The sequence below is a fragment of the Manacus vitellinus genome, unplaced genomic scaffold, assembly GCF_001715985.3.
Source record: "Manacus vitellinus isolate BGI_N305 unplaced genomic scaffold, ASM171598v3 scaffold_31_pilon, whole genome shotgun sequence".
Classification (NCBI taxonomy): domain Eukaryota; kingdom Metazoa; phylum Chordata; class Aves; order Passeriformes; family Pipridae; genus Manacus; species Manacus vitellinus.
The window spans coordinates 6405638-6429403 of NW_021940379.1; the positions used below are offsets into that span (position 1 = coordinate 6405638).

The following is a 23766-nucleotide window of genomic DNA, read 5'->3' on the forward strand; positions in this document are numbered from 1 at the left end:
ATGTGTTTCTACAGTTAGTAAGCACAAGACAAACAGCTATCTGAGTATGAAATTAAAGACAGTGAATGATGTTCATTCATTCTTTTACTGTACTTCTGTTCTCTTCTCTTCTTGGGTTTGATATGGTAGTGCTCCCTAGATGGGATTTCAGGAGTGGAATGCATGGATGCTGTGTAACTTTATTAATTTTATTTTTTCTTTTATTGTTAAGGCGTCCAATGACTCTTTAGGGGAATGTGACAGCACATAGGAATTATAGTTCTTATGTTGGTCTTGAGAGACAACATGTTCCCTCCAAGCAAATGCAAAGTAACAAACTTCTCTAGTTAGGGAACAATATTTGCACACTCAGAGGTAACAGAATTAAGGAGAGCTCTGGGGATGAAGACCGTATATTGTGAGTCTTCAGATAACCTTGAGGTATTGTAACACCGAAGTCACCCTGGATTTGTTCCCCTTTCAGTTTGGTGTGCAATGGCAGAAACAGTTGTGCTGATGGAAGGAGAGGATCTTGCAAAAGGAACTGAACGAGCAGCTTGGGACTGTGTTGGTTATTTTGTAGTGCTGACGTGCTTTCACTAGTTGTGAGAGATCCCGAAACTTGAGCTGCCAGAGAAAGCTGAGAAGGGCAGGGAGCTCCTGTTCTTTCTAATTCCCTTTGGAGTTGTAACACACCTTTACAAGCCACTTATGAAAACACAAATATATGACATTTCCCTCCCACAGCCGCCGACAGCGAAAATGCACGCGATCATCGAGCGGACGGCCAACTTCGTGTGCAAGCAGGGAGCGCAGTTCGAGATCATGCTGAAGGCCAAGCAGGCCCGCAACTCCCAGTTCGACTTCCTGCGCTTCGACCACTACCTCAACCCCTACTACAAGTTCATCCAGAAGGCCATGAAGGAGGGGCGATACGCTGCCCCTTCCGAGAGCAAAGCGGACGAGAAGAAACGTGAGTTGTTGCTTTTCACAGCCTGGCTTTGGGCAGGGAGTCAGTGAAACGGCCACTGGGGTCGTGGGTAAAGCAGCCGTGTCTCTTTGGTGTTACCCCCAGCTGAGGTGGATGTGATGATTCAAAACTTTGCTTAAATTGGAGGAGATTTTTTGAAAAGATGCTGTTTTGGAAAGCTTTCAGCTATAGCAGCTGCTGTGATTTTGGAGGTTTTAGAAACTCATAAGGCTCAAGCCCAACAGAAGGACTCAACACTTAAGTGTTAGTGTTATTGATGTCTGGCAATATCTTCTTGTATCTGTGTATTTGTGAATAAGCTGATTTATATAATTGAGGCTTCCTTAAGAATTCATGCTAGTGCTGTATCATCTTTCTCTCCCAATGCAAACTCATAGCAAACCCAGCTAAAATTCAGACATTGCTTTTGTTTAGACTCGAGAGTCAAGTCTGAGGAAGATGATGATGATGACGACGACGATGATGGAAATTATCTGCATCCGAGTCTCTTTGCATCTAAAAAATGCAGTAGGCTTGAAGAGCTCATGAAGGTACTTGACCCTATTAAAATTACTTTGTCTTGTAAAACACCTGATTCATGGACACAAAAATTATAATATGCAGGTGTTCAGGTCTTTTATTGACAAAGGTTTGGGGGTTTTTTCAGACTGTAATTGAGGTCTGTTTTGATAGGCTTTTGAGTTATCTTTTCTCTAGTACATAAATTGTTATTTTTCCATTTGTAAGAATTATATTTCTATTTTTGATGCCCTCTGGTATTGAGGGCATCACTCAAGGATTTATCCCACAGAACCTGTGTTGAAGCAGAAGAGATTAAGGTATTTAATGCCTTCTGTATATAAGCTGAGAATGTTTTCATTTTAGATTTTAGTAAATAAAATGTTGACATGAAATGGCACTTTCAGCAAATAATATTTCACTAGAATTTACTACTCATTACATGTAAATTTTGCTGGATGTGTTAGTTATTTTTATTTTTTTTTAGTCTGGGCAGTGATGGAATAATGGGGCTGACAGATGGTTGGATGTATTTGAGGCTTTCAAAGGAATGGCTGTGGTGCTGCCTGATGCTTAGACAAGGCAGGTTCTGTGGCTTATCCCAGCCATGGCAGTACATGGCTAACAGTAATAACCACTTTTTTTTTTGTCATGCACTTCTGTTCAGATGGAATTACTTTTGTTTTGTTTTCCACTAATTTTCAGAGATGTTGATTCTGACATGAGAGCTACAAAAAGATTAACTTCTTTTAGAAGTTTGCGCAGAATTACCCGTATCTATTAACTTACATAAATTTACTTTCCCAAATATGTTGATGCCGTTATGCCTTAAATATGGACTTCCAGTTTTAATCTCTTTTTCTTTTTCTCCTCTGAAAACCTTTCCAGCCTTTGAAGGTGGTAGACCCTGATCACCCCCTTGCAGCACTGGTGCGCAAAGCCCAGTCAGATAATAACTCATCCACACCACAGTCGACAGACGGGGCAGCTGTGCAGACATCCCAGGCAGAATATTCCTCTGATTGTAAGTGCTTTGTGATTAGGCAGCTGCTGGAGTGTCTTGATGAATTGTGTGTGGATGCTGGTGGGAGGAGAATACGTTGGCTTCATGCTTGATCCTGTGTGTTTATTCTTCTTCAGTCTCCTGAGCCTTTGCAGGTGCATTCTTTATTACTTGTAACCTTCAGTACTTCTGCATTCTGTCCCTTACTCCACATATTTCTTAGTCAGCCTAAGAGCATTAACATGAGCCACCTTCTATTTCTTTGTTTGTTTGGTTTTTTTTTACACAAGAGATCAGGTGCCATTTCTTAGTGTGTGCTGTGAATCTGAATTCTCAATGTGTTAGTACTGATGCAATAACTTTTTTTCTAACTGGGTGTTTTTCTTCTAATCAGAACATTGTTCTTAAATGTATCTTTTTGTAGCAACGGTGGCAGCCATGTATTACAGCTACTACATGCTCCCTGATGGCACCTATTGCCTGGCACCTCCACCTCCAGGAATAGATGTTGCCACCTACTACAGCACCTTGCCTGCAGGGGTGACTGTGTCCAGCACTACAGGGGTAGCAACAGTGCCTCCCCCCCCTGGCACCACACCTCCACCTCCCCCAGACACAAGTGACAGCAGCAGTGGGTTGACTTCCACCACAACATCTACAAGGTACCTTGTGCAGATTTTTTCATTGTTTGGAGGGCTCTTCCTGCACTTCAGTATGGAATATTTAGTATATGGAGTGTTCTGTTACTGAATCAAGTTTAAATGCATACAGAGAACAAACCTCTGTGTAGTTTTTTGTTGTTATTAAAGCAAGAGTCTGAAAGATATTTATGTTCTATTTATGAAAACCATTTACTCTTGATGTTTTCAGCACAATTGCTCCAGTGGTTGCCATTATACCTCCACCTCCAGATATCCAACCTGTCATTGATAAGCTGGCTGAGTATGTTGCTAGGAATGGGGTAAAATTTGAAACCAGTGTTCGTGCCAAGAATGATCTCAGGTAAGAGAAAATGTTATTTAAACTTGTATTTTAAAAGTTGACAGTTTTGTTTTTAAATATATTACCAGGGCATGTGGGTTTCAAGTAGATAAGTACTGTCTTTTTTTTTTTAATTTGAAATTCAGGGATCTACTTAAAAGTAAGACCAAAGCATTATTGCCCAAATTCTCAAAAAAACAGCCTATTGAAAATGTCTCCAGTAAGCATGCTCTGAATATGTATCCTCTGAAGTTTAAGCATAAATAAGAGTCCTTCCATGTTTCATTTGCTAGAGAAAATTAGATGGTAAAGGATTGTTGGTATTCACTATGTTCATGTGCATTTTCAGATATGCAGTTTTCTTTTCACAGGTTTGAGTTCCTGCAACCATGGCACCAATATAACGCTTATTATGAATTTAAAAAACAGTTCTTCCTTCAAAAAGAGAGCAGTGACAACTGCCAGGTACATGTGTGTTTGTATATACTTCTACTAAAAATGCAGTGAAAGTGAGAAAAGGCCTGGTTTATCTGTTGTGTTACCATGAGACATTTTAAAAATGGATCACTGAATTATGGAGAAATTATTCAGTAAAGGATGTGAATACTTTTTTTGTTGATTTTTAGCTTTGTATGGCATTTAAGTAAGGATATGTGAGGTGGCGTGGTGCTTAATTCTTTTTCAGTATAAGCCACTTCACTGTGGTTGCAATATAAAATGACCACCTGAAAATCTTTGGGCTTTCTATAGGAGGGAATGTATGCTTTGTGGAGGTTTAGAGCTTTGTAGGATTGTGATCAGCATTGTGCTGTCAGAAAGGGGAGGTCTGGCTTTTAACACCCACACCTTCTCATGTGCCTCATGGTTCTTTGTACAACAGTAGCACAGAGGCTGGACTAGTTTTCTGACATGTTTTTTTTCTGAGGGAGGTTTTGTTAAGAGTCCTGTCATGACTGCAACAATGCTGGAGCTTCAGAATCTCACATGAGTTTCCTACTTGCTTTGCTTCTCCTAGTCCATGTTATTAGAAGATGATAGCCAGCCTTGGCATCCATGTCTTTAACTGTTCTCGTGCTAGCTAATTAGATTGTTCTCTTACTGAAAAGAAAATTGCAAATAGTATCAGAACTACATTATCTGATGTTAACTTTTCATGGGAAAGAGCTATTTTTTTTTTAGGCCCTATGTCATTTGTCATCTCAAGGCTTAGATTGGGGAGCCTTAAACTGAAGAAGGTAGGCCTGTGGGTAAACTCCTCGGAATTGCTTTGTGGAAAATGAAGAAATTCAATACTCATTGCTGTTTGAAACACTTGTGTCTCATGTTTTGTTTTAATAGTGAAAAATGTTGTGAAAAAACTATTTTTAAAGATAAGCTGTGGTAAATATTATCTTACTCAGCTGATAAATTGCAAGCAAAATTGTCCTGTGCCACAATGTTGACTGTTATTCTAGAATGTCTTATTTGCAAACCAGTGGGTTGAATTCTTAATACTTAGATAATTAATAGGGACTTATTAACACTTATTGGGAGGGAAATTGTACACTAACCAAAGCATAATAATAAAGGATTCATTTTAAATGTTCAAATGAGTACAGCGAAGAAGCACCAGAAGCTGACTTAAGTCCCTCGAGGTCAAGTGTAGCAATGCATATTTTTGTACTGCATGGCTTTGTAGATAATGCCATTCTCTTCATTTTTTTTAAATAATGATTTCAATATTATCTTTATGCTTTAGCAATACATGTATAGGCAACTAATGCAATTGAGGCTTCTCCTTTTGGCCATTAAAGTTAATAAGAAATTGTACTACTGGCCTCAGTAAATACACGATGAAGTCTTTGATTTCATTGTGTTTTTCCCCTTTGAGGATTTTACAGAAATTAGTTCTGTTGGTCAGGGAATGGCTGCAGGGAAGATCTGCTCAATACCTCAATTTCAACATCAAACATACTTAACAACAGGCAGTGGAATGCAACCAAACTATTTATTGAGAGGCACATTTCAATGTTAAATTACTTAATGTCATCGCCTGACTCACCATGTAAATATTTTGAATGTTCTGTAATATCCATCTTGAAATTTTTATACTGTGAGTTCAGAGATGGTCCTGAATGATTCAGTCATGTAATAGCACAACCAGGAATTCTTTACTCCTTTGAGAAATCTCAGCACATCTGCACTGTATCAAAAAACACTGCTAGGCCCAATGTTCTTCAGCAAGATGTTGGAACAAATCAACCCGTGTTGACCCCTGTAAAACTTGATTCTGTTGAAGAAGTTATCATGCAATTGTACATTAGGAAAAACGTGTTGTAAGCTTGTATTTTGTCCCTGGGAATCAACGTTAATGGGTTTGGTCTGGGACCCTGAAGGTCAAGACCTTAAAGAATATACTTTGGGAAAAAAAGGATATGCTTTTAGGGTCTAATTTTAAAAATATAGTTTTTAAAACGGTTTTTGGCAATAGTGTATCAGCTGAAGAACATTTTCTTTGCTGTAAAATAACAATGTTCTTACAGTAGGTCTGTAGATTTTACAGCCCACAGTGGGTTTACATGAGGCAGACTTATGGTCATGAGTGCTCAGTGATATAAAAATAGCTGTTATGTGATTAGCTGATAATGTGATTTTTGAAATGGCTGGCAAAACTGCAGCTCCACAGACGCTGCATTAATTATTTCATAACCACCCAGTTAGTAATTCTGCACATTTCTTTTGAAAAGGGAGTATCTTCCTCTGAAGATGTTCCAACAGACACTGCCAGCGATACACCAAGCGAGACTCAGTTTGCAGATGAACATGCACCTGAAGATGTGTCTGAGCCAAGCTCTAAAGGAGTTCCAGGAACTAAAAAGGATGTTCCTCCTCCTAAAGCTGTCAGTGATGGCAAACTGGTGAAAGGTATGTTAACATGATTTATTGGGCATGAAAGTATTTGTTAACAGGTACATAAGGAAAAAAAAAGAAGGTGGGAGAGAGGAAAAGAATTTCATCATGCGAAAAATACATTTGCACCGAAGGCATCAAAAAGGGACTGAAATAAGTAATTTGATTGCTTTCATATTTCTTTCTTATCAGACTATCAGGTGTTTATGGGCTGACAAAATAAATGGTTTCACTTTGGTTTTGTGCTAAGTTGAAGGCTTTCATCGTTGACCCCAGCAGAATCTTATTTTTGTCATTTTGAATTTGGCAGTTACAAGCTCTGTGCAAGAAAGAAGTCATTTGTTCTGAATAAAAGCAGTGGTCTGATTTGAAAGCATACATATGGAGGAAGTAGTTTAGGCTTGTTGCTCAGTCTTCCTGTGTTGGACATTAGTCATGCTGGAAAAAAAGACCCCTTTTCATGTCTCAGTGGAATGTTTTTCCTCTTGTAGTCGTAGCAGCAGGGGGACAGAAGGGGAAGATCTTTCTGGAAGCCAGTCAAACAAAGTCAGCTAGCACACTGTTAGTGCCCTGAGTAGAGATTATTTGTATCTGGGAACTGATTTCCTGGCCTATCAGGAAAAGATACCTTAAAAATTCTCCTTTTTTGCAGTAAAAACTAGAAATTTAAATTTTTTAACTAGAACTGAAAGCCATTGGAGAAAAAAAAAAAAAAGAAGAAACAGAAAACCCACTCCTGACCTGTGTTTCCATGGATGGAAGCTGCCTTCCTGCCACCTCACTTAGTTGCTCCTAAGTTTATCTACATCCTGTGGTCCCTTGGAATTCTTCTCTCTTCCCATTCCCTCCAGGGCCTGCAGGCTCCCTGCACTCCCATTCCCTCCAGGGCCTGCAGGCTCCAGGCTCTTTGCTGTGGTTTCCTCACTGTCCTTACTCTGCCCTTTCTTCCCTGGGCAGCTTGAGAAGCTTTCTTGGGGAAGGAGCAATTCTTCCTGTCTTCAGAGGTGCTTTGTTAAGGGAACACAGTGTTCACCAGAAAATGGTATTGTTTCTTTTTGTGTTATTAATAAATGGCAAACTGGAGCCTGTGCTTTCATAATAGTAATCTGCTCAAATTCGGATGATGGAATATAACCAGTGAGAGTCATTTCATGACAGTTTCATTCCTATTAATATTTATTTTCATTTCCTTTAATATGGTACAAATACCACTTTATTGTAACCTAAATACTGTACTTGGCTGCAAGACAGACATAACATTGGCACTAGATTTTTCTTCTGCCTCTGAGGAAGTAAAATCTCGTTTTAGGATTTGTTTTGTCACGTGAAAAATTTGGAAAATCACTGTTATCACTTCTCTTGGAATGCTTGAGTTCTCTGTTTCTGAGCATATTTCCTGAACCCAGAATTACCAGAATCAAAGCATGTATTTTAATAAACCTTGGTATGTAATTTAATTACTATATTTAAATCTTATAGGATATATATGCAAAAGGCATCCTGAGGAAGATATACATTGCAGCAGACCATATGGTAGTAGGTTGCTTTGCTTGAAATGTGTGAGAAATTCCATTCTTTATTCACTGAAGTTTCATGTTGGATAAATGGGTTAGAAATTAATGCTGTATCTTTTTTCAGGTCTTTACAGACAAAGGAAGTTTCCAACCTTTATTTAAAAACAAATTTGTTCAAAAAAAACCGGGTTGTGTTGCCTAATGATGTGTGAAATCTCACCCATTCATTCACAGCATCGTTTGCTCCAATAAGCTTTGCAATCAAGGCCAAAGAAAACGACCTTCTTCCTTTGGAGAAAAACCGTGTTAAATTAGATGATGACAGTGATGAGGAGGAGGAGGAGGGAAAGGAAGGCCAAGAGACTGCTAACAGTGCTTCAAACCATACTCCAGCAGTTACCACACCTTGTGCTGCTCCGGAAGAGAAAAAACCTCAACTTACACAGGAGGAGTTGGAAGCTAAACAAGGTATTCCATGTGGCACTGAAAACTAAATGAAGCTTTGAGTCCTTCAGGGAAACTGCATAACTGTCATGTGAATGTGTGACATTTTAGTGTGTTGAATCTTTTCTGTGTCGTGTTAACAGGAATCAGAATTCTTTTCTTTTACCACTATTTCCTTCTTATTGTTAAGAATCGAATCTTCATTAGTTGCTCAGCAAAAATCAGATTTTTAATGGACTGCTGTCAAGTGCTTTGCCCTAATGCCTGATCTTTCTGAATTTTTTTTTTTTTGTTTTCCATTACAACCTTGAGTAAAACACTAACCTTTTGGTTCCCAGATTGCATTAACAGAGCCAAGCAAAGGCATATCTGTTTCTCATTTTCTTCAGAGAACAATGAATTGCTTCAAGCTATTTTTCAGTTATATAGCACTCCCATATAGACTAATATCACCTAGTTGATGTTTTGTTACTCTTATAATGCAATGTCATTAAGTCTTCGTGTGGGTTTTTCTTGTTACTAGGAAAGGACAGAAGGGTATGCTGTGTGAATTTGAATGAAAAGATATTTTAAAAGAATCAAATTGCCATTCCTCCCCAGGGCCTATCATTTGGGGGTTTTTTAAGTTGAAAAGTTTTTACTTCCCCTGTACTGCTTTTCATCAAGAAAATGATATATCTGTGAATTAAGATGCTTGGAATTTCCTAATTTCAATCTGATATATCTTTATCATGTCATTGAATGGATGTAATAGAAAGGCTTAAGAATGACTGGAGAGGCTGTTTGCTGGTTTGTGATATTTTTGTATGTTTTTATTTCAAGGAAAGCCAAGTTCCCTCAGAATTACTCTCTGCTTAATTGTCTTTCTTAGCAAAGCAGAAACTAGAGGACAGATTAGCAGCTGCTGCAAGGGAGAAGCTTGCACAGGCCTCCAAAGAATCCAAGGAGAAGCAGCTACAAGCAGAGCGCAAAAGGAAAGCTGCACTGTTCTTACAGACCCTGAAAAACCCTCTGGCAGAGGCAGAAACTGAGAAAATGGAAGAGAATTCCTTCAGTAACGAGGTAAGCAGGAAATAAATTTCTCTTTTCCATAAGAAGCTGTCAGAAAACTTTCCTCTGGAGTGTGAATCTGACAGCGTTGTGGATTTGACTGAAGAGATGGAAGGTTTTCGAAATGGGGAGAAATTTGAATTTTAAACACTGTTAATCTTTTTCAGTTATCTTACATATGTCATCTGTCATTAAAGAACTGGTAGAAAAATGTGCTGCACAAATTCTGAGGTCAGTTAGCCAGATACAGAAAGGAAAAGGACCTTCCACATTTAAGCTCTGTACTAGTGGTCCATCTATTAGAGTGCTCACCTTTCAAGAGTGTTGGGATATCAGTTGTGATGCTTATTTAATGTGCATATTGATGAGTTTGATGCATGTTGCAAATTCAAACACTGTTGGGAAGTAGAACCTCAGTTTCCTGGGTTTGGAATTACATTGCTTCCAGGAAAGGCAGTAAAACAAAGAATCCAGTTGCACTAATCGAGCCAAATGTCATCTCTGGATACAGATAAAAAACTTTAGATATTGATTGTGACAGACTGGTTACAAGAACAAATGACATGGCTTTCCATCATTTTCTTTCCCACAGAAAGAATTCCAGTACCTAACAAATAATTAATTGCCCAGTTCTCAATTTTTTTTTCTTTTTTTTTCCCAAATAAATCATGGATTAACCATGAAAACACTTCCAAGAGAACAACTGAAAGGGACATACCTGCAGTTTAGCTGATCCTTAACAGCACAGAGTAGCAGATGTAAGAATTATATGTGGTCACATCCCAAAAGAGATCTGCTCTGGGTTTCTCTTTGCTACTGCTGACCAATTTTCCCTGGCACAGATGTTCAGTACTTTTTCTCAGTTATATATTGAAGACTGAATGCAAAGAGACAATGACAATGCAAAACTCCCCAGACTCACAGTTCTGCTCTCCTTCTCAAGGGAATTTGTCAAGGACAGATATTTCCAAGCTAAGGTTCTTTTGATATTTTTCTTTAAGAGAATGCCTGAAATAACCAGTGACAGCTGACTCTTTTTCAGAAGAGCAGATGAATGTTCTTGCTCACATCTGAACTTACTGAAGTTCTAAGCTGAACTTACTAAAAAGCAAGTGAACTTCTCAACAAAAACCCACTCCCTATCCCACTTCTCAGTAAGCTGATTTTCTAGAAACTTCTTTTTCCATCTCCTGCATATGTACAGTTTCAGAGAAGGCATCTGTTTTTCTTACACAAAAAATTCCAGTGTATTTGATAATTTTAAAATAACCTGTTTCACTGCTTCTTACCAATAGAAATGGTTTGGAGGTGCTTTCTTTGTTAAAGGACTTTTTTAGAATTTCAGTTATATATTTAAATGTTTCTGATGTGACCTTGCTTTTTAAAAATAAAATTGGCTGTTGCATTGGGAGTGCTAGTACTGTTTTAATAAACAGTCCAAAATGCCATCATGCCTTTGGAAGTAATATTCTTGCTAAGTGTGGTTTGCTTAGTGGCATGCTTATGTAGATATATGCATATAGATTTTTGCATATAAAAACTTATTTTGGAACGTGAATGTTTTTTTCAAGCTGTCGTTCCATTTGCCATATTTGAAAAAGTTTCCATCTCCATTCATTCCAAATAATCTACCTTTTGCTCTCCTTGCCTGCTTTTGCCTATTTGTAACAGCCCATTTGAGTTGAGAAATTGTGTTGGTGAAAGATGAGTGAAATCATATTGCAGACTTGTTAACCTCTGTTTTATACACCCTGAGAATCCAGAAAGCAGCATCATGATGTCTAAATCAGCTTGTAAATAAATACATACCACTGGTTTGGTTTTTTTAAGCTTTTTCAGTTGTGTTTCAGAAACAAGATGCATTTGAAAACACTCACTGCAAAAGTAACAAGAGGGTGACTGCAGTGGCTGTAATAAAAAGGAAGTATGGTAAAAAGGCAAGAGAGAAAGATGTGTAAAATTAATTTTGTAGTTTGGCCAGTGGAACTAGTTGGGGAAATTAAATCAGAAAATTAATTAGTCTGAAAACAAAGGGAAAAATTAAATATTTGCATCCACCGAAGATGTCACTTATTGTGTTTCATCTCCTGTTTTGGGGGAAGGAACATCCAATGAGGAGTCTAGGAAAGAAAAGATTGATATGCTCTGGTCTTAGAGTTAATGTAGTGGTGTGATTTTTGTAGCTTAAAACGTGTTTCAGAAACTGAGTAATGACTGGGATGTATAATAAAGAGTGAAGGGGAGTTGAGAATGTCCATGGGAGGTGCATTTTTTCCATGACACTGCCCCAGCCTAATAGCTGTATAAAAACTAGTAAATGCTCTTTATGTGTACACACAGTGTACATTTGTGCTGAGAATCCGTTTATCACACTGTGCAGAAATGCATTAAATGTGCAAAGCTTTTGTGACCTCTCTGGGATTTTCCTGATACCTTGTATCTCATGAAAGAAAGGCTGGTACTGGGTATACATTATATCTTTGAATCAAATCGATTCTCCTAACTGCAGGTAAAGGACAGTCAATACCATAGAACAGAGCACTTTTAAGCTGGTTTGGCTTCAGCTGAATCTTAAAAATAGTCAGTTCTACGTTTTCCATAACTGAATTATTTCTTTTATATGGTTTCCTGTTTTTCTTTAAGTGAAATGAAGCAAGAGAAAGACAGAAAAAGGCTGAAAAATGAGCTGGAGCAGTGAAGCAGCACAGCTTTTCACAAATGGCTCCTCACTGTTCTTGCATGCATTATTACAACAGTACAGTGGTGCAGAATATTTCCTCAAACCAGTAGTTGGAAAACGTGGAGCTGAGCTCAGTTTCCACAGCTGAGCAGCTCCCAGTGACCTTGTGCTTGGTGAAGTCTGTGCCCTTTTTCAGGACGTGGGTAAACAGTGACCGGGTGACATTTCCCTTCTTGTGTTTACATGTATAATTCAGGTACACTCTTCTGGAACAAGAAAATCACACCGAGTGGCACATCTGTCAGTGTCACTAAAGAGGAGCTGCTGTCATTCTGCAGTGAGAGCAGGTTCCTTGTCCTACAACACGAGCAACTTGTAGTTTCAACAACTGCAGTTCTAGACATGCCAAGCTGGAGCCCTCCAGGTTATCTGGAGTGCTGCTTTTTTTCATTTAAAAACAAATAAAGGAAGGTGTTTCATAGTCTGAAAGGCAAATATTATTCAAAATTATTAAAAATAATTGAAATTTTAAAAACTATAAGATTATATTTGTATGTCCTTGGTAGTAGGCCTTGGTATGGATTATTCTGCTAATCTCTCATATTTTATCCTAAGTCAGAAATGTTTTAGGGCTGATGGTGCTTTGATAGGCATGTCAAAGACAGTTGGTTATGCCCAAACTGTTCCCTGTATAAACCTTGGTGTCCAGTTTAAACAAGAAGAGAAATCCACAGTCATGATGCTGCAAAACCAGACAAGCACATGATTTGGAAGTGACATTGTTTTAATGGCTTGTCCCAAATGTCATCTGTTGTTGTGCCTCTGAATATAAAGATTCTGTGGCACAAAGCAAAACTTTTCCTTCTTTTGCCTCTTTCATCTTCTCTGTTTTGAAGCCCTGTTTTATCATTTGTTTCTTTAGATGGCTTGTCCTTACTTTTGTCCTGTATGTAACAATTCTTTTTTTTTCCTGTGGAAAGTAGTCTGTTTACGAGTGAAATAGAAGTGTGCCATGTTTAAAAATGAGATGCTCTTCTAGTTTTGTCAAGCATAACAAGGTAATCAACCACTGCAGACAGTGCATGTCTTTCACACTGATTGCTGTAGTTGATCCTACTTTTGTAGCAGTGGACTGCAGATACTGCTGCATTCCTCTTTTTGGAAAAATAATGTGAACACCATTCTATGTTTGCCTATTTTCTTTACGTTAATTTTGGAGCAAAATGTAGTTGTCTAATGAAAACCATCCAGTAAGTAGTTAAAGAAAAAATGCTTTAGAATATTTCAGAGCCATTCACTTCTTTACCTTTTTTTTTTTTTCAGAGTCTATAGGTATCTATATCTTCTTTTTAGCATGAGAGGGGAAGATGAATTTGTTTGCTTGTAAATCTGTCTGTCCTTTTGAAAAAGCAAGATAAAGGAAAAACATAAAATGTCACATACTAATTTGGCATTTGGGGGATGGATAACTTGATGGCATTTGGAAATTCTTTTTTATTGCAATAACCAAAAACTGCATGAGAGTTGTAATTCCTTGTAGTATAAATTCTTTAATCATAATTTAACAGGGAGAAAAAAGGTAAATATCAGGATCTGCCATTTTAATTAAGATAGGTGAGGAGTTAAGAATGTTTATGTGTTGATTTTTAGTCTTCAAAGCACTCAAGATACAAAGGCATATTGATCCATATAGCAAACTGATTCACAGCCACTAATTTCTTTGCAGTTGGCTCTTCAAAACTGAGGATGCCAAATTTTGTCTCCTTTTGAAGACCTTACCATGGTCAGTGTACTGTCAATAGCTGGGTTTCAGTGCAGCACCTTAACCTTGATGAAACTGTTGAGTCTTTGAGTATTGAATTTGTTCTATAGGAAATATTTTTATCTCTTCTGTTTAATAATTTTGGGCCAGTTTATTGAGACTAGAACTGACAAACATCTAAAAAGATGTAATTGCTTACTTTATTGCACAGAGCAATAAATACAAAATATAATACACTCCTATTTCTGATGGACAGTTGCTTATTAATTCTCAGTCAGGGAATACTTCACCATAAGCTTTGAGGAACCTGCAGTAAAAAAAGATACAGTGGTAGAAAAGAATCTGGAGTTTTTTCAGATTTTACTGAAGTAAAAGAATTGTTGATTAACTCTTTCAGTGCTGATCTAATATAGGATTCAAATTACTGGAAAAGAAATATTAGCCAATTATAGAAGTGTTAGTAATGTTATGGACAATGCTCTTTGCCAGTTGGTTTTGTTTGAACATACTAGTGTTTTGTTCTGTTGCAATGAGCACATTTTGGTTCGCTTCTAATTTTGGCTTTGTGTATTGATTAAGTAGTGTAACCCCAGAATAACTAATGTATGTTCTGGGCTTATGAATACTGCAAATATGCAAATGACTTGTAATGAACTGAAGTGGTCGTTTCTGTTCTCATATAGCTATAAATCCTCCTTATTATAGAGCTCTTTCCTAACCTATTCCTGCTAAACAAGAGTTGTTAAATCATCTTTTAGCATTATTTTAGTCAGACTTGCTTCAGTCATGCAAATAAAATGCTGAAGAACAACTCTGCCAGTGAATTTGTCTGTCACTGTAGCATTTAGTAATGGCCAAAAAAATATGCTGTTGCCCAAAATGGACAGACAAGTGAGGTTTAGTGAATGCTATCTGAACATTTGCAGTTTAACTTCTTACAAGAGCTCTGAAAAAAATGTCAATCTCTTATCCCTTGAGATGCATAATAAAATTCATCAGGTAACCAGTTTGTTTCCGTGCTTTCCAAAACTCTTCAGCTGAGCTGCGAGTTGGCAGAGCCTGGTCAGTAAAGCAGAGTGTTTCTGCCTTTTGGAAATGCTTCTGTGCTTGATGTGATTTTTTTTTTCTCTTTTTTTTTAAATTATCTTTTTCTGCATTCATGCCTCCAATTTGAATTCCCATTACCTTCTTTTGCCTGGATCAGCTTCCACTAGTAAAAATACAAACCACTGACAACTTTGTCTCTTTGCCAGACGCTCCAGACGGTTTATTTTTTTTTCCAAATGTTTTTACTCATCGGCATTATTTATACACCTAGAAACTTTCTTTGTGGCCTAGCAACTTGCTGACGTGCTTTCACTGAGCTCTCTGTTCTGCTCTGATGGTGAATCAGGTCATTTTGCTGCTGCTTTTTTAGTTTGAAGGCAACCAGAGTTTCCCACTGAGGGAAGCAGCACCTTTGTTCAGGTGATCACGTCCTTGTGGCCTGACAGTTGTCACTGTGTCCTGGACACAGTGGTGAAGGAGGGTGACTTCCCCCTGTGTGTCACCTGTTGTATTTCACTGCAGAACCTGCATATTCACCTGGGGGTAGCTAAAGTTACTTCTGTGTGGCTTTCCAAACGTGAGCTGGAGCAGTGGTGTCTGAATCTCCAACCATCCTGCAGCTTCTCGGGGATATCTGGACAGCACTGTCACTCCTTAGTGGCAGCTTCCTGAAAGCCAAGGAGAGCCCACAGTGTCAGCACTGGATGCTTTTGGTGGATACATAACAGGGCTTGGCATTGTGGGGTTTTTTTGTTGAGGTTGCTGAGAGAATCTCTGTATGAGGCACAGGTAAATGTGTCACTCCTTTATCCCCCTGCCAAAAAGGAAGTTAATGAGAGCTTGTGTTTTATGCGACCAAATGAACTTGGGCACTGAAAACCTTTGGGGTTTTCTTCCCTCTCTTGTTTTCCTCTTAACTCTACTTTGCCTACAGCTATTTTGTTTCAAGCTATTAGAGGTGTCTACTTCAAGGCAAACTGGGCTATTACATATTCAGTAGTGTTCAAAGCACAGGATTAGGTGCTCTATAAAGACATGAATAACATTGTCAAGGAACAAAAGTCAGCAGTGGTGGCCTCTTAGGAAACTCTGAAGTTTGGAGAGGAGGTGTCTGCAGTTACATGTGGAATATGTGAAATTGGAAATGGGCCTCTGGTAAACCAGTCACTCAAATGATCCTGCTGTAAAATGTTTATAGTCTTTGAAGCAAACTACCTTAGTGCTGCTTTATTGCTGGTTTTGTGGGTGTTGTGACAGCAGTTATTAGTTACAGCACAGAAAAGTGTCACAGCTCTCTAACGTGAAGCAGAGCTGGCTTTTTGACTATTCAGATGTGGCCAGTTGTCACCTGGATACATTCAGGGTAGGAGAAGGGCAAAAAGAAAGGAAAAGATCACCTGATTCTAATTTGGTTATTTCAGGTTTTAATGTGTTCCTTTTTATTCCAGTCATGGTGAGTATCCTTGTATCAAACAGTGAAAGTGTCAGACCAGGTGGAGCAGAAATTATGACAGAGGGAACTGATTTCTCCAGTTGCCTTGAAACGGCAGCTGGGGGAATGACAGGCTTTGAAATGAGGAGCATATCTATAATGCCTGACTTGAATTGTTCCAAGCAAGGTATTGAGCAGAACTCTCTGGGGTACAAGCTGATAATTTGAAAATGTCTCAGTGTGGTTTTGCTTAATCTCCTGCAGTTGGAATTACTCACTGATCATCAACTGTGCATGGACCTGTTTTGAGATTAATAATTTTTGTGGTCTTCCCAGCCCTTCACGTTTGTTTTGCAGAGTTCAGAAAGGAAACTTAACTTTGAATGTCAGAAGTTCCTGATTGTATTTTCAGGTTCATCCTTTATTACATAAAGAGGATAAGTAGACTAAAAGATATCTGATAGCACCCACTTTTTAGAACACATTTCTTCTAAGAACTAAAAATGAAAACTTCAGAACTATGTCCTAGTTAAGCTGACAGTCTTAGCATGCATATACCAACTTGCATATGTATCTTTGGGGAACTGTACAGGCCTCTGTTAAATTCTGCTAGATAGATGTTTTTGAAGATGTCAGCCTTATTTATGCACACTTTACATAATCCTCATGAAGCACGACTAACTTGAAAAGTGAACAGTTCTTTGTTTACCTTTGATTTCAGACTGTCAACAGTATACCATGTCCTGTGACTGCAGTCAGAACTTTACCCACCTTGGAGGTTAAACAAACAGAAAGACCTTCAAGCAGAAGCAGGGATCTTCCCAGGGATGAAGAAAAGGAGAAGAAAAGGAAAAAACACAAGAAAAGATCTAGATCAAGATCTCGATCACCATTCAAGTATCACTCATCATCCAAGTCCAGGTCTAGATCACACTCAAAAGCAAAGCACTCACTTCCCACTGCCTATAGAACTGTCAGGCATTCAAGGTGGGTTTGGAGGCCTAACATGTTCTTTATGTTCAAACATACTGTTTATGTTCTTTGTGTTTGGATATATATCTCTTTAAAACTTTTGGCTATCAATTGGCTAACAAGCTTTTTTGCTATATATCTCTTTAAAATATCTTTGCACTTCTTCCATTACATAAGCATTGGTACAGTAAGCTTGAAGGCAATAAATAAATATCATAAACTGTGGCAGGTCTTTGAAAGTGGTTTTAATGAAATAATGAATCGTTAATTTCTAATTACATAGTGCAAACTTGTACCATAAATTCTTCTTCACTCTAGTCTGTAAAATACCTGGTGATAATATGCAGGGATGTGATGATAGCAAGAAGAGAACTTGGCTAATAAGTTTGTGGCTGTTGCTGGAGCAAAATAACTAGACATATTGAGATGGGGAATAGAGAACTGGATGGTTGAACATCAAAGCTCAGAAGGAAACAAAGCAGTTGGGTGGCATGTGAAAAAATATGATGGATGAATTGCAGGAGAAATATGACAGGAATTCAAGAAGGGTGAAAACAGAGTTGATGAGGGAGAGACCACAAGAATGTAACCCACTTAACTCTTTACATTAACGAGATTAAATACACTATATTGATTATCCAGCTATAAGATGATATGTATTGTGTTACATTGATACTGTTAATTGTATCTAAGCTATTTGGGTTTAGGCATCTTGACAGTTTGCTGTCTGTAAAATTTGTCACATCTGAATGCCCTGTCACAGAGCAGTCACTGTGGCTGTATGTGATGCATGTGGAGTCATACACTGCTTTCCCTTTGTGGTCATGCCTCTGGCACATGCTCCTTCCTGAAAAACAGCTTCCAGCCCCCAATGGCAGTGTGCCAAAATTTCTCATCTTATATATTCCGTGTGCTTTCCTTGTTTGTTTAACTGCACTAACAGGAGTAAGTGTTGACACATTCCAACCTTTTGGTTTATTCTAAGTCTTTGTTGCCACAAAAGGTGGCTGGACTAAAGGAGAACTAATGCAGAAGTTGTCATTACAGGCAATACCAAAAAAATAATTCCTTTTTTTTTTTTTTAACCTCCCTGTTGGAAGTGAAAAGCGGTGGGTAACTTCATCTTAAAATGTCTTGGATGGGCAAGAAATTTTTATGCAGCTGACAAGTCTTGGAGACTCAATACCCCATGTTGGTATAAAACAGGCATTTGAAAGGTGTTCTACTTGCATTTGGTGACAGCACAACTCCACTGAGGTAGAAGTAATGAAATAAGTAACAAAAACCAAGCTTCTGAGTGTTTCTTCTCTGCTCAGGTCCCGATCCAGGTCGCCCAGGAGAAGGGCTCACAGCCCAGAGAGGCGGCGGGATGAGAGGAGCGTTCCCACGGCCTATCGGATCAGCAACAGTCCTGGGAACAGCAGGAAACGACCCCGCTCCAAGTGAGTGTGCCCAGGCCTGGATGGGGCTGGGACCTGGCAGACTTAAACATTGCCTGGTGTACTGTGGACTCCCTGCCTAGAACTTACCTTTCTGTGTTCTGGGGGTTTAGTTCGATAGAAAATAACTTCTGTGGAGAAAATATAGTAATAGAAGCGCTTGTTCTTCTTCCCTGTTCTTACATGTGTTTGAACATCAAATGTACAGCCACACTGGTGAGTGTTGATACACTGCTGCCTCCTGGCCATGGGAGCTCAGGTTCTACTTGGAATGTCATATTTCCCTCTTGTGGGGTCATTTTTCTCATGCTGTGCTTGTGCAAGCTGTATGACCTGCACAGGTCATGGTGCAAGTGTGCTGTCATCTTTCTTGACATCACATCATATCTGCACAAATAAGGGTAACCCCAGTTTAGCAAAGAGTTTGATTTACATTTTGCAGTTCTTTTACTGACAGAGTGGAACATGAACTATGAATCAAGGTACCTTTTTTGAGACCACATTACATATAGTCTGTTTTAACCTATTATTACCAAAAAGGCATTTAGTCTTTAAATTGTTTCTGCCTGTCTCTTGTGGAGTAAGAAGCAAAGAGATCACTTTCAACTTTATTAAAAAATTCCTATTGTTTCTTAAAATAAGTTTCCATCTCTTGACAGCCTCTAATTAATTGATGTGTTGTAGGTATAATTGAAAACTTCATAAGTGTACTTCAGTGATTCAGTTTTTAACATTCATCAAGTGAAGATAATAGAGGCTTCTGTGGAATTCAGCATGCAAATTTGGTTAAGCAGAAAAGATATGGAAGCTTAAAATGTTTCTCCTCCTATAAACACACAAAAGAATTATTTTCACAGCCCTGTGCTATTTTTAATGCAGTGTTGGTGTGCCTCCTGCTTGACCATTCAGCATTTTAAATCATAGAGTATTTTTAGAATTATGGCACTCCCGAGTTGTAAAAGAAAGAAACAAATAATGTGATACTTAAAAGATGGCTTAAAGTTTTACAGTGTTCTAAGATGTTCTAGAAGCTTCACCACCATTCTTCTGAATAGACTTCTAGCAGTACACACTAGAGAGAGATGCCTCCAATGAGGTATTGCCTAACTCTAATTAAAGCATTACTCTAGTTATTCTAATTATAGTAATATCAATACTGGTATATAAATCATACAGACATTAGTTCATAACCAGGTAAAAAATTGTGATAGTTCTGTCTTTAATATATTACTAATTGAATTATCTTCAAGCTTAATAGTGCCTGTGAGGTGGGTACCTCTGTTCCCTTTCTGTCAATAATGAATACATCAGGTGCCCATAACCCCTTTGTTTTGGCTCTTGTAGTGACAAATATTTGTGTATCTCATTTCCAAGTTGCAAACATTTTACACTTGAGACATGTTGCCAGGTCCACGTTGGTTTGAGTGCAGTACAGCAGGCTGTTGATAATTTTGAGCCTGTGGTTTGTTGCATTGGAGTCTGGATCACAAGGAAAGGAGCCATTTCTTTTCAAAACCAAACAAACCATAGATTTGCCTGGTACATTTTACATAGCTATGGTTCCATGTTTTGTTTATTTATGAGCTAGGAAAATTATAAGGGATATAAGCTCTTATAATTCTCATTACATTCTCAGTGTCTGATGCTTTTTGGGAAGAAACTTCCCTCTAACCAAGTTATTCTGCAAATCTCCAGTGAAAGGCTTTTTGCTGTCAGCCTCCAAACTGTCAAATACTAGCCAGTAATTCCTGTGTACCATAAAGCAGCATTCCAAGTGAGAACCTCAGGAGTTAGTAGTTCCCTAATGTAATCTGTTAAAAAGAGCTTCTGAGAAAGTATTTTGCACGACTGTAGAAGTGGAGCACTGGGGTGAGACTCATGGGTAGGCTTTGCGAACGAAGATTTGGGAGGGGTAAGACTAATGCTTGCTGAATGCATGAGAATATCCTGAGGAAGAGGGTTACATCATCTTTCAGAAGTGTGAAAAGTATCTTGAGCTGAGTCAGTGTAATATTGCTTTAAATATCCTTCAGTATAATATTTTCTTCTCACAGAAGTCCCCACGAAAAGAAGAAGAAGAGGCGGTCCAGATCACGTACCAAATCCAGAGCCAGGTCTCCCTCGCCATCCATGTCACCAGGCAAACCATCCACACACAAAAATTCTGTACATTCAGCTAGTGTCTCTCCTGTGGAGAGTAGGGAATCCAGCCAGGAACGCTCCAGGTACCGTGCCCTGTTACTGCACCACTGCAGTGCTGCTGTCTCTTGGCTGTGAGTGTGTCCTTTGACCAAACCTGGTGTGTGTGCAGTGGATTCATGTCAAAAGGAGAAGGCACTGGGAGCACAGCACCGTGTGCATCAGTCTGATGAACATCTTGGATCTCTGTCTCCTAATGGAGTAAACATCTCTACGTGCTCTTACAGTAAAACTGGTGCAGAAAATTCTGCAACCTCATTCTGAGTTAGAAACTGGAAACTTGCTCTAAATGGGATAACTCTTTGAAGTAGAACTTTAATTGAGTGGTTTGAATTGTAATGCATGCACAAGATTCATAATTAAGTTATTTCTACAGAATATAGAACAGTCCTGTAAAAAGATTCCCAGGCTGCTCTTCAGATGTGCCTGATCAGCTGTACGAGTGACTCTTCTGACTCTGACTTATGGCTTCTAGTTGAATGAGAGAATGGTTGACTTGACATGTGAGAGAGGTGTACAATAAAACCCAAAGTGGTGGTGGTGAGTGAAATGCATTTTTAAAACATTTACTCTAAATTCCTAATCCATTTTTATTTTTTAGGGGAGTTTCTCAGGAAAAAGATGGCCAAATCTCTTCAGCAATCGTGTCTTCAGTGCAGAGTAAAATCACTCAGGTACAGATAGACAAATTCAGAATATGTCACTGTCATGTGTGAAAATGCCTCTGCTGTGTAGATTTTTGGTTCAGATTTACAAAGCAAGCAAAGAAAGCTTTCTGTTATGGAGAAGTTGTGACATTCACCTCTTAGCATCTCTCTTTCGCTTTTTCTTTTCTTTTTTTCCCCTTTTTTAAACCTCCAGTGGTTAGTTGTGTGTTCATTACGGGAGGTTTTTTAAAGATTTTTTTCCATCTCAGTTGATGCGATTTCTGTGTTTTGTTGTGTAGAAACTGCTCTAAATATTTATGCAGAACACTTTGTAGCATTGTAGTAAATCCCAACTTCAGTTGCTGTCATAGGAACTTTCTCCAAATTACTTCACTCATTTAGCCTAGGGACTGTTAACATTTGATGATCAGGAATCCAGGTTTTCAGTGTGACTGGAACATAAACTACCCCTTTCATGCAGATTTTTGCAATTACATGATTTAGCTCAGGCACCCACTGACCATTTTCCTTCTATTTTCTACAGGATCTTATGGCCAAAGTGAGAGCAATGCTTGCAGCTTCCAAAAACATCCAAACTAGTGCCTCCTGAGACCTGCTGAACTGATCATCAAGAAATTGTGTGAAAAAGAACAATTAAAAAACTGCCTCATCTCAAATGTACAGCTGAGCTTGGCTCACTTGGTTCACAACTCGTCTGATTTACCAGAACTCGAGGAGCTAAAACCTATCTTTCTGTACAGAAGCATCTCCTTGAAATTTCATGGGATTTTTTTCAGGCAGAATATCTTTGGAAAGTTTTTGGTTTTTGTAAATTGATTTTTTTGACTAATTCCTCAGTAACATTTTATGATCAGCAGTCTATATGTGTATATTTGTAAATACTATGTTTCTGTGAAAAGTATTACACAATATTAAAGAAGGAGACATCTTTCATTAGCTAGTTTTTGTGGAGTCCTTAATTGCTTGCTGTAGGGTTTTGTTACAAATTAATTTGCTTTTTCTTTAGTAGGTTCTGCTTTTTAAAATGATAACTGTCTAACCTGCCTGACCATCTTAAGCTGAGAAATTCTTTTTGTCTTCCTGCATGCACAGGGTGATCTCAGAAGAATGTTTGCTTCCTTGGATGTTAGTAGTGGACAGTTTTTGAACAAGGGATGTGATTTTTCTATCCATGATTTAGAAAGATCTCTGAGCCTCCATCTGAGGAGCTGACCCTTTGAACTCAATAATGGTCAGCAGTAGCCTCCTTGTGTCTTAATGTGCCTTGTTCTCTCTACTTAGCTAGAAAGAGGATATTTTTGGTCATTCAGCCAGCATCCTGTAGAGAAATTCAGCATTTTTCTGATACAGTTTTACATACAGTTGAAAAAGATATTCACTACCTTGTGTTTTACTGACACAGACCTGTCAACAGTGTTCAGAAAGCTTGTGGCCTCAGTAAAATGGCATGTTTATTATGCACCCTTGTTGCATATGCTGAGGCTGTTTAATTTTTTAACTTAAATGTTCATAAAATGAATACAAAAAGATGTGTGGATTTTTACCCAAGCCTGCTTTAACAATGAAGGGTTTTTGTAATAGTTGGTGTATTCAAAAGGTGCCCTAATTGACAGTTACCTGATTCTGTAAAGAGTGGGATCAAGGCTTTTACTTATCCCTGAAAAAGTCTGAGATCTACAATCAGAAAGCCTGTGGTTTTAGTGACTCATGGTCCTAATTTTCTCAAATTTCATAAAGAGTAGGTGGAGGTTGGAGACAGATTAGAGAAATTATTAAAAAGTTCACACATACTCATACAGGAGTTCGTAACTTACCTACATAGAACAACACAGATTAATAACCCCAATGCAAAAATCTTGTTCAAAGGAAGGTGAAGAGAAAGTGTTGATGTAATTTAAACTGTTAGTAACATGATGGTTAAAATGGTCATTGGCATGCTACTGGCTCACTTGGAATGCAAGCACAGTATTTAAGCCATGGGAGATGTTAATCAATCAGATTTCTTTTCAATTTTTGGTCAGTAATTAGAATTTACAGTACAAGCAATTCAAAATGCTGTGTCTGCTGCAGAGAAATTTCATTGTGAGCATAAGTGGTGATGAAGCAGAGCCACCTAAATGGCAGTGCAGAATCATGTTATCCACCATTTACCTAATTATTTCCAAGTTATTTGTAATGCTTTGACTAGGACAAAAATAACTTCCTACCAGTACTAAAC

General features: G+C 38.3%; 1 protein-coding gene across 3 annotated transcripts in view; it reads left to right on the forward strand.

Annotated features, from left to right (window-relative positions):
* The window catches only part of SFSWAP (splicing factor SWAP), a 30026-nt gene extending 7538 nt beyond the window's left edge, over positions 1 to 22488 (forward strand). For all 3 annotated transcript variants that reach the window (XM_008920727.4, XM_025895483.2, XM_025895484.2), the window contains 14 exons: positions 727 to 952; positions 1385 to 1500; positions 2357 to 2492; positions 2896 to 3133; positions 3342 to 3473; positions 3824 to 3917; positions 6179 to 6356; positions 8090 to 8323; positions 9171 to 9361; positions 16992 to 17257; positions 18559 to 18684; positions 20736 to 20906; positions 21482 to 21554; positions 22072 to 22488. In XM_008920727.4, the coding sequence (XP_008918975.3) occupies positions 727 to 952; positions 1385 to 1500; positions 2357 to 2492; positions 2896 to 3133; positions 3342 to 3473; positions 3824 to 3917; positions 6179 to 6356; positions 8090 to 8323; positions 9171 to 9361; positions 16992 to 17257; positions 18559 to 18684; positions 20736 to 20906; positions 21482 to 21554; positions 22072 to 22137 (2247 nt within the window). In that variant the 3' untranslated portion in view covers positions 22138 to 22488. The remainder of the gene's footprint in view (positions 1 to 726; positions 953 to 1384; positions 1501 to 2356; positions 2493 to 2895; positions 3134 to 3341; positions 3474 to 3823; positions 3918 to 6178; positions 6357 to 8089; positions 8324 to 9170; positions 9362 to 16991; positions 17258 to 18558; positions 18685 to 20735; positions 20907 to 21481; positions 21555 to 22071) is intronic.
* Positions 22489 to 23766: the final 1278 nt, after the last annotated feature.